The 11,424-nt window shown below is 49.7% G+C and overlaps 1 protein-coding gene across 2 annotated transcripts; it reads left to right on the top strand.

The window, feature by feature from the left end:
• Positions 1 to 427: 427 nt before the first annotated feature.
• SERPINF2 (serpin family F member 2) lies at positions 428 to 8,717 on the top strand. Of its 2 annotated transcripts, none has more exons than XM_068154612.1 (9): positions 428 to 501; positions 1,629 to 1,692; positions 2,422 to 2,484; positions 3,457 to 3,883; positions 4,177 to 4,320; positions 4,632 to 4,835; positions 5,610 to 5,752; positions 6,599 to 6,803; positions 7,655 to 8,717. In XM_068154612.1, exons 1-9 carry the CDS (start codon positions 488 to 490, stop codon positions 7,978 to 7,980), a joined length of 1,590 nt encoding a protein of 529 aa, XP_068010713.1. In that variant the 5' UTR covers positions 428 to 487; the 3' UTR covers positions 7,981 to 8,717. The 2 variants fall into 2 exon arrangements, with proteins under 2 accessions (XP_068010713.1, XP_068010714.1); XM_068154613.1 differs by lacking the exon at positions 428 to 501 and adding an exon at positions 1,076 to 1,152.
• The last annotated feature ends 2,707 nt before the right edge of the window (positions 8,718 to 11,424 follow it).

The raw sequence follows: 11,424 nt of genomic DNA, 5'->3' as shown, positions 1-11,424 counted from the left end.
GGCCTTGGGCACCAGCCATCTGTTAAAACTGGTGCCTTGTGCTTGCTGCAGAAGCAGCTGGGACACTGGGAGTAAGTATCTGGGAGTTTCTGCAAAGAAAATTGCCAAGGCAGAGAGAGCCCCATGGCAATAAATACCCAGCCCCATATTTTCACTGAAGGCCATGAATAAAAGATTGCATTTCCAGCATGGGGAGTACATGGAAAGCAGAATCACTGCTAGGGCCAACTGACTTTTGGACAGAGTGTTCTGGATCTGGTAAACTCAATGTTGTCTTGGGGGGGTCTAGCAGCCCAAACTGTGTTCCCATCCCCAGAATGTGCCACAAATTCATTCTTGATCTGCAAACATTTAACTGGATGCTGGAAGTCAATATTTGCCTGACAGATTCTCAGATGGGGTGGTGCTGAAGGTCACTGTTGGTGGGTAGGAGAGAGGGGCTGGACAAAAAGCTGTTTGCCCCACACAGAGCAGCTCCCATGTGGACATGAACCACCCCAGGTAAGTGGCAAACAAAGGAGCTGACAGTAAATGGGGGCTCCTCCAGTAAACAGTTATTGTCTTCCTGGCAAAGCAGGGGTGAAGCTGGCAGAGGGTTAAAGGACAGGCACCACCAGGGAGGAAAGGGGTATTGAGGATTTGATGTGGCTGCAGCATTTGGGGCGAGGGAGGAAGGAGAATGAAACTGCCTCAAGTTTTGTTTCTTCTGCTTGGCAACTGAGATCTCAGCCCAGCAGTTTCAGGTGAAAGCAAGGACTGCTTGGAGAGTGGAAGCAGCCCCAGCAATTAAGTGCATGGCAGCTGTGCCAAAGGCTGGGCTTTGGCATGGAGGATTTTGTTAAGAGAAAAGAGGTGTTATTTCTGTTTAGAAGGGGGGTGGGGGGGAAGTGGCTGGGTGAAGCAGTGGCCAGGGAATTGGAGAGGTTTTATCTATGGCCTTAGAAGCCCTGCTCCTGCTGCCCCATGCAGGAACTGGACTGTGGGGGTGGGACAGGCTGGGTTTGCCAGCAAAGGGGGAAGGTGAGTGCTGGGAAGGGGAGGACTTTCTGCTCCAGGAAATACTGCTGAGGAACTGCTGTGGTATTTCATCTTCTCCCTGCAAAATCCCTCCTGGCCAGCACTTGCTGAGCGCCCGCAGCCCCGCCGAGGCAGGTTGGTGTCTCCAAGAGCCCAGGGCACAGCTGAGGATGCTGTGCCCATACCTCGGAGGTTTGCATGGGAGAGGAGCAGAGGCTTTTGTCTTCTTCCAGAGGCACAGTGTGTGCTGGACTAATGGAGTAAATACCACTTGCAAGCCAGAGAAATGAGGGCAGTGGGGTCAGAAATGCAGGATTCGAGCTGGGGAGCGTCATGTAGGAGCCTGGCTGTGGTTACAGCTCTGCTCTGGTGTGGGTTCCTGTTCCTCTCTGATTTCGCTGCCTTGGCATTGGACCCAGGAGCCCTGAGCTGTTTCTTTGCAGCATTGTTCATCTCCCTATTGCTTTCTGCAAGCTCCTGCGCCAACCTGTTTGGCCAGGTTGATAATTTTCTCCCTGTAGACCTGAAGAGGCTCAGCTCCCTGCTGCCAGGCAGCTGGAAATAACCTCTCTCTCTCTCTCTCTCTCCCTCGGCTGGTCCTTCTGTTCCAGAAATATGGTGTCTCTCTGGGCTCTGTGGCTCCTCTGCCTGTCTGCTCTGCACAGTCACCTAAGGGTAAGTTGCTTTCCTCCAGCCATGGTGGGGACCTCTGTGGTGTGAGTACAGCCAGCAAAGGGCAGGGGGAGCGAGGGGCACCTCCTGCACCAAACTGTGGGGCGGGGAACATTCTGCCTGAGAAGCCCTGGAAGGCAGAGCGGTGGAGGACTCTGCTCCTCTGTGTCCCAGCACAGCAAGGTTCCTCAGCTTCATCCCAGCTAACAGAGCTGTGGATATTCTCATTATTCAAGAGGATTTCTGTAGAAAACCTTTGGAAACTTGGCTCCAGCTGTGTGTGGTGCCCATGGCCTTCAGGGGTTAACAGAAGGTTGTTCAATAACAGCTTTTTCCCCCCCCCCCCCCCTTCTTACTTTCCTCCATTTTAAATCTGGATCCCTGTCAGATGAGAGATTGCAAAACCACACAGCTGCCTCCCTAGAGGAAACATTATTTTGTACCATTCTGGCATGGTCCCTCTCTACACAAATCCAACATTTGGAGCCTCTCCCAGCTCCTGCTCACTTCCACCTCACCACGGTGGACACCACTGCCTCTGGGTCTAGACCCTCGAGTCCTTGCTGTGCTGTAGCCACGCAGGGACTGCTACAGCCAGGCTGCTGGCAGGCTCTGACATGGCCCCATGGGAGTGTGTTAGGAGTGGGGGCAGAAAAGACTGACTCTGGAGATCCAGAGGAAATTATTTGGGAGCTGACTTAGTTTCTTTGTTGGTTCTTCCCCTACCTACAGTTCTCCCCAGCACAGGCCAGTGAGCAAAAACGTCTCTTCTTGGACAGAGATGGGGAGCTGAAGGTAAGCAATGCCTGGTTCCACCCAAGGGGACTGTAGTTAGGCTGTGGTATTTGCAATGGCTTTCCAGTTTGTCCTGAGATAGGACGAGTCCAGCACCAGTGCAATGTGAAGGTCTGTCCCTGGGCAGGCTTCCCTCCTCACCTCACCCAGGGCTGCTGCTCCTTTGTGTTGGAAGCTCCAGCCTAAATATCTGGGCAGCATATGGAGTAAACATCAGTAGCTGGTGTGTAGAGAGGCTGGCAAGGGGATTACTTAATTTCTGATTGATGAGGGAAGATGAGGAAAAGAAGCTATGAATGGGGCAGGGAGAACAACCCACTGAGCCTGGCTCTGGCAGAGCAGCTCTCCTGCACTAGGGGAACGTCATCCGGATGCTGGTGGGAACAGAGAGAGCTGAGGCTATAAGCATGTCTTTAAGACCATGCAAATGTGAGGCCAGCAGTGCTACAGGCTAAAGCTTAGAGAACTGGAAGATGGGAGGGAAAAGGGATGGAGTAGAACAGACAAGTTGAGACAGACGCCTGGAGGAGGATTTGAGCCAAAATGGATGAAGGCTGTGACAGCAGCAGAGGTGCTGACCGAGGCATGAGGCAGACGGGCAGCCCTAAAATATGACAGAGGAGGTGGTGAAATCAAGGCTGAGGATGATGGAGCTATAAACGTTGAAGGCACAGGACATGTGCTGAGCAGGTGGGGGTTCCTGTTGGACTCATTTGCCTGGGGCAGGCCCTGAGAGCAAGTGGAGGGTAAGACCCTCACCCAAGTCCCTTTTCCCAGGGTACAAGACCTGTTTTCCATACTCATTGAGGTGCTTTTAACTTCAGGGTTAAAAGGCAAATTGAAGTGAATACAGCACCAGAGCAGAGAAGCTGGAGAGTTTCCTCAGCTCATGCAGGTGTGCAGTAAAACCCACGGGGGAAGATGGTGCCATGTTTCTGCTTTCCCTGTGCTCTCCTTCCTGTTTCTCCCCAGGACCTGAAAGGTGATGGAGATGTAGAGTCTGCTCTGCTGGGAGCCATCCCACCTGTGCCAAATCCAGAGTTGGCCCAGGTCACCCAGGACACCCAGGACAACTTCCAGGGGTTTGATGGCCCCGTGTTACCCTTTCCTACCACCCCACCAGGCACAGGGAATGACTGGAACCCAGATGATGCAGTCCTAGCTGGGACTGTGGGCTGTGATGAACAGCAGCCATTTGGGGACATTTCTTCCTCTGAGGAGGAAGGAGAGGCTGAAGATAACAGCTGTGAGATGACTTTGAAGAAGAGCCAGAGGCTAGCAGATGGCTTGATGAGATTCAGCATCGATCTCCTGAGAGAGGTCCAGCTGGAGTCCAACAGCACCAACGTGATCCTCTCACCCCTCAGCATTGCCCTCGCCCTGTCTCACCTGGCACTGGGTAACTCCTTAGTTACAGAAGCACCGTTTCCTGCCCTTCCCTGTTCCCCCTCCTGGAGGCACTAGGAACCAACCTAGGCTAAGATTCACTACGGCACCTTCCACTTAACCTTACTCCTGCAGCTTCCCTTAGGCACAATCACAACCGAAGCCACCCTCCCTGGCCCTGCTCTCAGGTTTCCCCAGCCTCTTTCCTAAAGCACAGACTGTTTCTAGCAGGAGGCAGCTACAGTAATGTTCCTAATTTCCATTATATGGCCATGAACCTAACAGGAATTCGACTTTGCTTTTTAGGAGCAGCAAATGAAACCGAGAAGCACTTGCTGGAGGTGATGCATCTGGAGTCGGTGCCCTGCCTCCACCACATGCTGGGCACCCTTCGTAGCAGGCTCACAGGATCCACCCTCAGCCTTGCCTCACGTCTCTACCTGCAGAAAGGTAAGAGCTGGCACCACTCTGGTGCTGGCACCTCTCTGGTGCTGGCACCTCTCTGGTGCTGGCACCTCTCTGGTGCTGGCACCTCTCTGGTGCTGGCACCTCTCTGGTGCTGGCACCTCTCTGGTGCCAGCTGGAGATGCGGTGTCCATGCTGGTGTAGGATAAGGTTCTCAGTGACAGAGTGATGGAAGCACACTGCCATGCTGGGAGAGCTCTCCTAGGGAGTGTCCTGCCACTGCCTGAGCCACTGGGTAGATTTAAGTTTTTTTTCAATGTCTGATGGTTTAATGTAGAATTCTTCCCCTCTGGCAGGATTTGAGGTCAAAGAGAAGTTCTTGGAGGATTCAGAGAAATTCTATGGAGCAAAGCCTGTGACCCTTTCTGGGATCAGTAAGGACGACCTCATAGCCATAAACAAGTGGGTAAAGGAAGCAACTCATGGGCAAATACCCACATTCCTGCAGCAGCTCCCTGCAAACACGGTGATGCTCTTGCTCAATGCAATCCATTTCCATGGTGAGCTCCACAGGCTTTACTTTTCATGAGGAACAGTTAGAGATCTACTCATTTTCTCCTCCCAAGCAATGGCATCTCCTTTCCTCACTTCCTGCTACTCAATCTGCTTGTTCTTGTACATCTGCTGTTCCTCTTGCTTAGATTTCTTTGCAGTAATGATTCCCAACTGTTTCATATGTGCTAAAATTGTTCCTGGGCAAGCAGAGCCAGAACCTGCAGTATTTTTGCCTCCTGGTTCAGCAGCCACCTTTGTTCATCTTAAGCAGGTCACATGCAACTCCCTACACAGCAACCATAGAGCTCAAAGGCAGCTACAGCACAGTGGTCAGGCACATCTTCCTCTTTTAATTCCCCAAGGGTTGTGCATCAAAACACAGATCAAGCACTTGCAGTGTAAAACTGCAGCCGTTTTAGCTGGGTCTTGGAGCAGGGTTTCACCCTACACAGCACAAAGGCAGTACTCTTCATTTTCAAAGCACAAACATCCATTACCTTTATCTTCACAGCCTTCAGTAATCTCCCACTCTGAGGCAGGAGGATTAATCCTTGTTCTTTTTGTTATTCCAAAGGCCTTCTCTGGAAGATAAGAGCTTCCTGCCTGTTAAGGCTTTTCCAGCCTTGGTGTACTGACTTCTCTATGCTCTATTTCTACTTGCCTGGTCACTATCTGCCCTGCTGGGGCACTCATGATAGGAGAAGCAGTGTTAGCCAGGCAGTTTCTGATTTCCTGCTCAAATTTAACTTTGTTGATATCTAACATCTTTATTTTGGTAGGGTTTTGGAGGAATCAGTTTGATGCTAGCTTGACTGGGCCAGATGTCTTCCACCTTGACGATGATTACGTAGTCCCAGTCGAGATGATGAAAGCCCACAAGTACTCCTTGAGCTGGTTTGCACTGGAGTCCCAGGACATTCAGGTGGGGCTCTGTTAGGAGCACTGCAAGCATTTGACTGGAATTTCCTCCTGCTATTGCATTTCACTGGCTGCAACTATTCTCTTGAAATAAAATCTTTTAACAGGAGCAGCACACACACACAAAATTAACAAGCATCCTTTGCCCTTGCTTTTAGCAAGAATGTTGAAGCTTTACTCTCAATCTTCAGGAAAAAAACCCCACAGAGATGCTCAGCCTAAGTGGAAATTAATGGAGTTGTAAAGCCCTGAGTTAAAGATAAGCAAGGAAATAGGGAAAGGAATTCTCTCAGTGTACTGTTGGAGCCCTTCAGAATTCAGCTGCTGCCAGAGTGGGTGCAAAGCAGAACAAGAGGACACGGTCTCAAGCTGTGCCAGGGGAAGTTTAGGCTCAAGGTGAGGAGAAAGTTCTTCCCAGAAAGAGTAATTGGCCACTGGAATGTGCTGCCCAGGGAGGTGGTGGAGTCACCATCCCTGGAGGTGTTCAAAAAAGGATTGGATGTGGCACTTGGAGCCATGGGTTAGTTAGTCATGAGGTGTTAGGTATTAGGTAATAGGTTTGGACTTGATGATCTCTGAGGTCTTTTCCAACCTGGTTGATTCTATGACTCTGTGAATGTGGGCTTCCATTTTGTCATGTGTTCAACTTCCACCAGTCAGTGGCTAAGTACTGAAATCTAATGCTGCCACTCCAACAAGCTGTCTCAGATCCCTCCTTCCCACCAGGCTCTTTTCATCCCACAGCTAGATTGGCTCTGCAGTCCAACTAGAAAAAGACTACATCAAATGCATCACTTTCTAGACTGACTTCCCTCTGCCATAAATGCTTTTGGTTGGTTTCTATTTCCAGGTGGCCAAGTTCCCCTTTAAGAGTAACATGAGTTTTGTGGTCATTGTACCAAACCAGTACACTTGGAACACCCCTCATGTGCTGGAGAACTTCCCTTACAAACAACTATGCAGGCTTTTTCCCAGAGAGGTACCCACCACAGTGAAGATCCCCAAACTAAAACTGGACTACCAGCTGGAACTCAACAAGGTTCTCAGTCAAATGGGTAAGGCCTCTATCAGGATTTGCACCCAGTAAGTGAAGCTGCTCACTCTCTATGGCATCTGCTCACTGACACTAAAAACTGCCACCCTTGTTTCTAAAGCTGTGCCTCACAGCTTGCTCCAGATAACATCCAAACTCTCCTCTCTCTCACTTCTCTCCTCCTCCTTACTCTTTGCCTGCCTAGCACCAAATGTTTTGCTCCAACAAGATGATACTACCGAGAAGGCAGCATTCACAGCTCCTCACAGTCTTTACAAGATTCTTCCTATCCCCCCTTTTTTGAAGCCAAGACCAACTTCTTCCCATGCATCAGCCTTCATCTTTTCACTCTGCTGTTTAACATGGTGTCCAGGACACAGAAGTTGCCAGCAGAGAGAAGGCAGATCACAAAACCTGGAGCTGACAGCTTACAGAAATAAACCACCACACACTGCATTTCCAGAGGAGAATAAATTAAGAGTTCACTTTGGTTTGCAGAATTGCTTAAGAAAAAAATAACAACTAAGAATCTCTGCAAAAGGCTTTCCAGCCTAGCAAGAAAGAACCTTCATGCCTGGTGCTGCTTCTTAAGGAAGGCTTTAGGTACTTCTGCTGCTATTCTAAAAGGGGTGGACAAAGCTTGTGAACACTGTTCTGGTTTTGGCACCCTCAGCTCTTCACACAGAGAAGGACTGGGGAACCTGGCTGGGTTGCAGCTTTTGTTTCTGTTGCCTGCTAGTTCTCCAGTCCTCCATGATGGACAGCACACATGGCAAGAGATGAGGGAATTGCTTGCTTTGGGCAGCTTTGAGAAAAAAATCAGAGCTGGTGGCACCAACTGGGAAAGGTTAACTTAGTCTCATTTCTCTGTAGGCCTCCAGGAGCTCTTCACAAGCCCAGATCTTCAGAAGATCACAGAAGAGCCTCTCCTTGTCTCCAGCATACAGCATCAGTCTACCTTGGAGCTCAAGGAAGATGGGGTGGAAGCATCTGCTGCTACCAGTGTTGCGATTTCACGCTCAGTCTCTGCCTTCAGCCTCGACCGCCCCTTTGTCTTCATTATCTTTGAAGATCAAACAGGCATCCCCCTTTTCATAGGCAGTGTCCAGAACCCCAACTCCAATGCTGCTCCCCAGCTAAAGGACCCACAGGACTCACATGAAGCAGCAGATGTCAATGAGCACCCCATGCCCAAATAAGACAGGAGCAGAGCCTAAGTGTTCTGGGACTGCTACCTGACCCTTTGGACCAGCTAAGAGAGGCCTCCAGTCCTTGAGGACCTTTCTCTGAGCCAGAGGAGGCAATCTCTTGCTGTTTTCCTTTACAGATCCCTAGAGACCAGGCCTGGGATAGCCCATTCCATCCTTGATGAGCTTCTCCAGGCTGAGGTTCCCCTCTGTAGGACCTGAATATCTTGCTCTGCCTGGATTTCTCTTCCAGGGCTCTCAGTCCCGGGAGACTTCCTTGTCCCCAGACTCTTATTAGAGTCTTTATTAAGCTCTTATTAGAGTCCCCTGTAGCCTGGAATCATCATTAGCATCTGGCAGCTTGGACAACAGCCAGAGCTATTAATGTGGCTCTTCCTTCCGCAGTTCCTGTGAACGTCTCCCTCAGAGCGTTCCTCTGCAAACCGTCTGTACCCACCTAGAAAATGACCTCTAGCTCATCTAGACTGCTAACAGTTGTCTTCTCTAGGATGCATCACAGCTATTTCCAGGCACAGGCTCTTTCCAAGATTCCATTTTCCCACTCCTTGCCTTTTGGGATCTGAAGTGGGAAGGTCTGCAGTGGGGAAACCCCTTTGGATGCTTATCTCCAGCCCTTTTCCAGGGAAACTGGGTTCTGGGGTAAGGTTAGATTTTTCAGGACGTGTTTTGTAAAGTGTTTTTTAGTAATTTTTATGTTGGCAGAATAATAAAGAGGAAAGCAGAATGTATTTGCTTCAAGTGTTGCATTGAAAGACCCAACAGAGAAAGGGAAAATGGCACAGGACTTGAATAGCTGCAAAGACCTGGGGGGAGGAAAAAGGTCTGGGCGTGACAGATGCAAAGAGAAGAGGGCCTCCTGCAAAGCTGTTGGCTGCACCTCATCATCAGGGACCACAGGGGCTGAGAGATGTCAAGACTGTCCAAGGATGGAGTCAACTAAGCTTTGGGCATCCCAGCTGCAGGGTGTGCAGAGAACACTCACTGGGTCATAGCTGGCTTTGTGAAATGGGCACAGCTCCTTGCACTGGGGCATGAGCTGGGTGGCAGAGGGACAGGAGGGAGTTTTGCCTGTGAGCAGCAATACCACAGTAAGCAGGGATGTGACAGTCTTTAACCTTGCTCTTGGGCTAAGTCTGACCACTGATGGTATCTACTAGGAGGTTCAAAGGTGCTGACTTGGCAACTGCTACCTCTAATTTGTTCTAGTGAGACACTCCTGGCTCCACAACACAATGCTGTGGATGGCTGGGACAGGTTCCAGGGGAAGGAGGGGCAGATTTTGACACCTGTAGCTGAATGCCACTGTTTTGGGCCTCTTGTGGCAAAAGGCAACATCTCTTCAGCTTCTCTTTCATCTGAGATGGGCACAGCTCCCTGGGTCCATGTTCTGAGGTAGCAATGCACCTCTGAACTAAGCTACAGTGAAAAATATTTAGGAACCCCTGAGCCCCACCAAGCCATCCTACCACTTAAAACTGTTAGTCTAACTCACCATAGCCTACCACACTGCAGCTATTTCTGTACCAAACAGCTGCTGTCCATAGTGGATTCTGCTCCTGGACTCCCTCAGCTGCTGGGCAAGAAGGATGGTGCTCTGTCTGTGTGAAATAGCAGTTAGGGAGCAGCGGGGCCAGCCTCCTGGCAGGGCTCTCCTGGCTCGGGAAGTCTGCCTTCCCTCAGAGGAAGGAGCAGAATGCTTCTGGGAGCCTCCGTCCCTGAATAGTCTGCACCATCTGCTGGAATCAGAGGAGGACTGACTCACTAACCATGAATTTTGGGGATGCAAAAGACTTTGGGGAATAGAAAGTCCTGGCTCAAACCTGCAATTACACATCTCTTGCAGTCTAAAAGGGGAAGACCAGTGAAAGATAATGTCTACCCCTCTAACCAAGGCAGTGACACATAGCCTTCAAAAAGAGGCTGTAATTATGGGGCTGTGCAATTTTAACGAGTAAGCCCACAAGAATTCAGCCCTACTATGAGGGCACAGCTCTAGCCCACAGGGAACACTTTAGCTTATTTATTTATACAGATTCATTCCTACCATTCTGGAATACCATCTCCTGCCTTAGGTAAGTCTTGCTTTGGCTACTGCAATCTCAGTGCCAGTCTCCTCCTTTATGCCTCTGCCCTCCAGCTCCCCCTTTATCGACAGCTCTTTCCCCTCCTTGTTTCCTGAACAGCTTGGTTCTTATTTCCTATGTCCCATCTTTCTGCCATCCCTCCTCCTCCAAGCTATTCCTGTCAAACTATTAGTTTCATCTTATTTGACAGGACAGCAGCCCTCCACGGCTGTGCTTTGCTCAACAAATTACCAGGAACACCAACCTTACGACTCCTTTTCACTCCATCAGCTCTCCAGGAGAGGCAGTTTGTAAAATGCAAAGTGATAGGAAGGTCTCTGCTCGGGATTTTCCATTTTGCATTGCTAAGCTTTCATTCTGACTGAGCTCTGTTCTGAACAGAGATGACTGGCACGGGGTGTCTGCTCTACAGCTCATCTGCATCACTGCCTGAGAATACTAAGCACACCTCAGTATCTTTAATATTAGATGCCTTTCTTTTTGTTTTTAACTTGCCAAAGCAAACTGCCATGAACATGATCAGGACTTCCCCAGCACTGATGAACACTGTGCAGACAGCATATTGCCTGCCTATTGTCACACACCCAAACCTGGGCAGCACTGGAATGTTTGCATTGATTTAACACAACTGATTCGAGCCCTTGCATTTAGATGAGCACAATGCATCATTTCTGGGATACCCTTCACCCACAGGAATAAAGCTTGCTTTGCTCTATAATGACATCCCATGCAATTGCCACTCTGATTTAAATGGTTTAAAACCAAACCTGGGTTTTGTTTGAAGACACAAATGAGATGGAAAACCTCTCTCTCGGGGTCCTTCCACCAACGGCATTTTAATACCACAAGTAAGGCACCAAAAAAAAGAGAGGTGAAAACCACCAGGAGACATCTCCACAGCCAACACCCCTATTCTTGGGCCAGTGATGGAAGATTAACAAGTACAAACATCTGTCTGCAGACAGTTTCTCACAGTGCAGGCTGAGAAGCAGGGGAAAGTGGAGCTGCTCCTCTCCTTGTTAGAAAGGGTCACCTTTGAAGCGCTAATGACAGGGCAGACTACCTGATTTGCTTTCCTGGCTTGCAAAATCAGACAGCCAATGCTTCTCTACACCCATCCCTTCCTCTTTGCTGAGGGCCTCTGGGAGCTCAGTGCCAGCATGTGTAACTCCTCATTATCTGTTAGTGGCTGCCCCAAAAGAGGTGTCCCAGTGCAAGCCTAGACTGAGGACACTACTGGTGGCTAGAATTTACCTCTAGCATTTCCAAGTAGGCAAACATGTCCAGTTAGCCCCAATACCCTGGCTCCCTCATTAGCCAGTAACTAATGACTGGGGGCAAAAAAAACCCA

Source organism: Melanerpes formicivorus, unplaced genomic scaffold, assembly GCF_026170545.1.
Source record: "Melanerpes formicivorus ecotype bairdi unplaced genomic scaffold, bMelFor1.0.p_v2 SCAF_29, whole genome shotgun sequence".
Taxonomy (NCBI): domain Eukaryota; kingdom Metazoa; phylum Chordata; class Aves; order Piciformes; family Picidae; genus Melanerpes; species Melanerpes formicivorus.
The sequence above is the reverse complement of the archived record's forward strand: the minus strand, read 5'-3'. Positions and strand labels throughout refer to the sequence as shown.

Bases quoted from the DNA above. Each gene is read 5' to 3' on its own strand.
- SERPINF2 (XM_068154612.1), top strand. The intron at 1,693-2,421 runs GTAAGTTGCTTT...CCCTACCTACAG, and splicing joins CTCTGCACAGTCACCTAAGG to TTCTCCCCAGCACAGGCCAG. The intron at 6,804-7,654 runs GTAAGGCCTCTA...ATTTCTCTGTAG, and splicing joins CAAGGTTCTCAGTCAAATGG to GCCTCCAGGAGCTCTTCACA.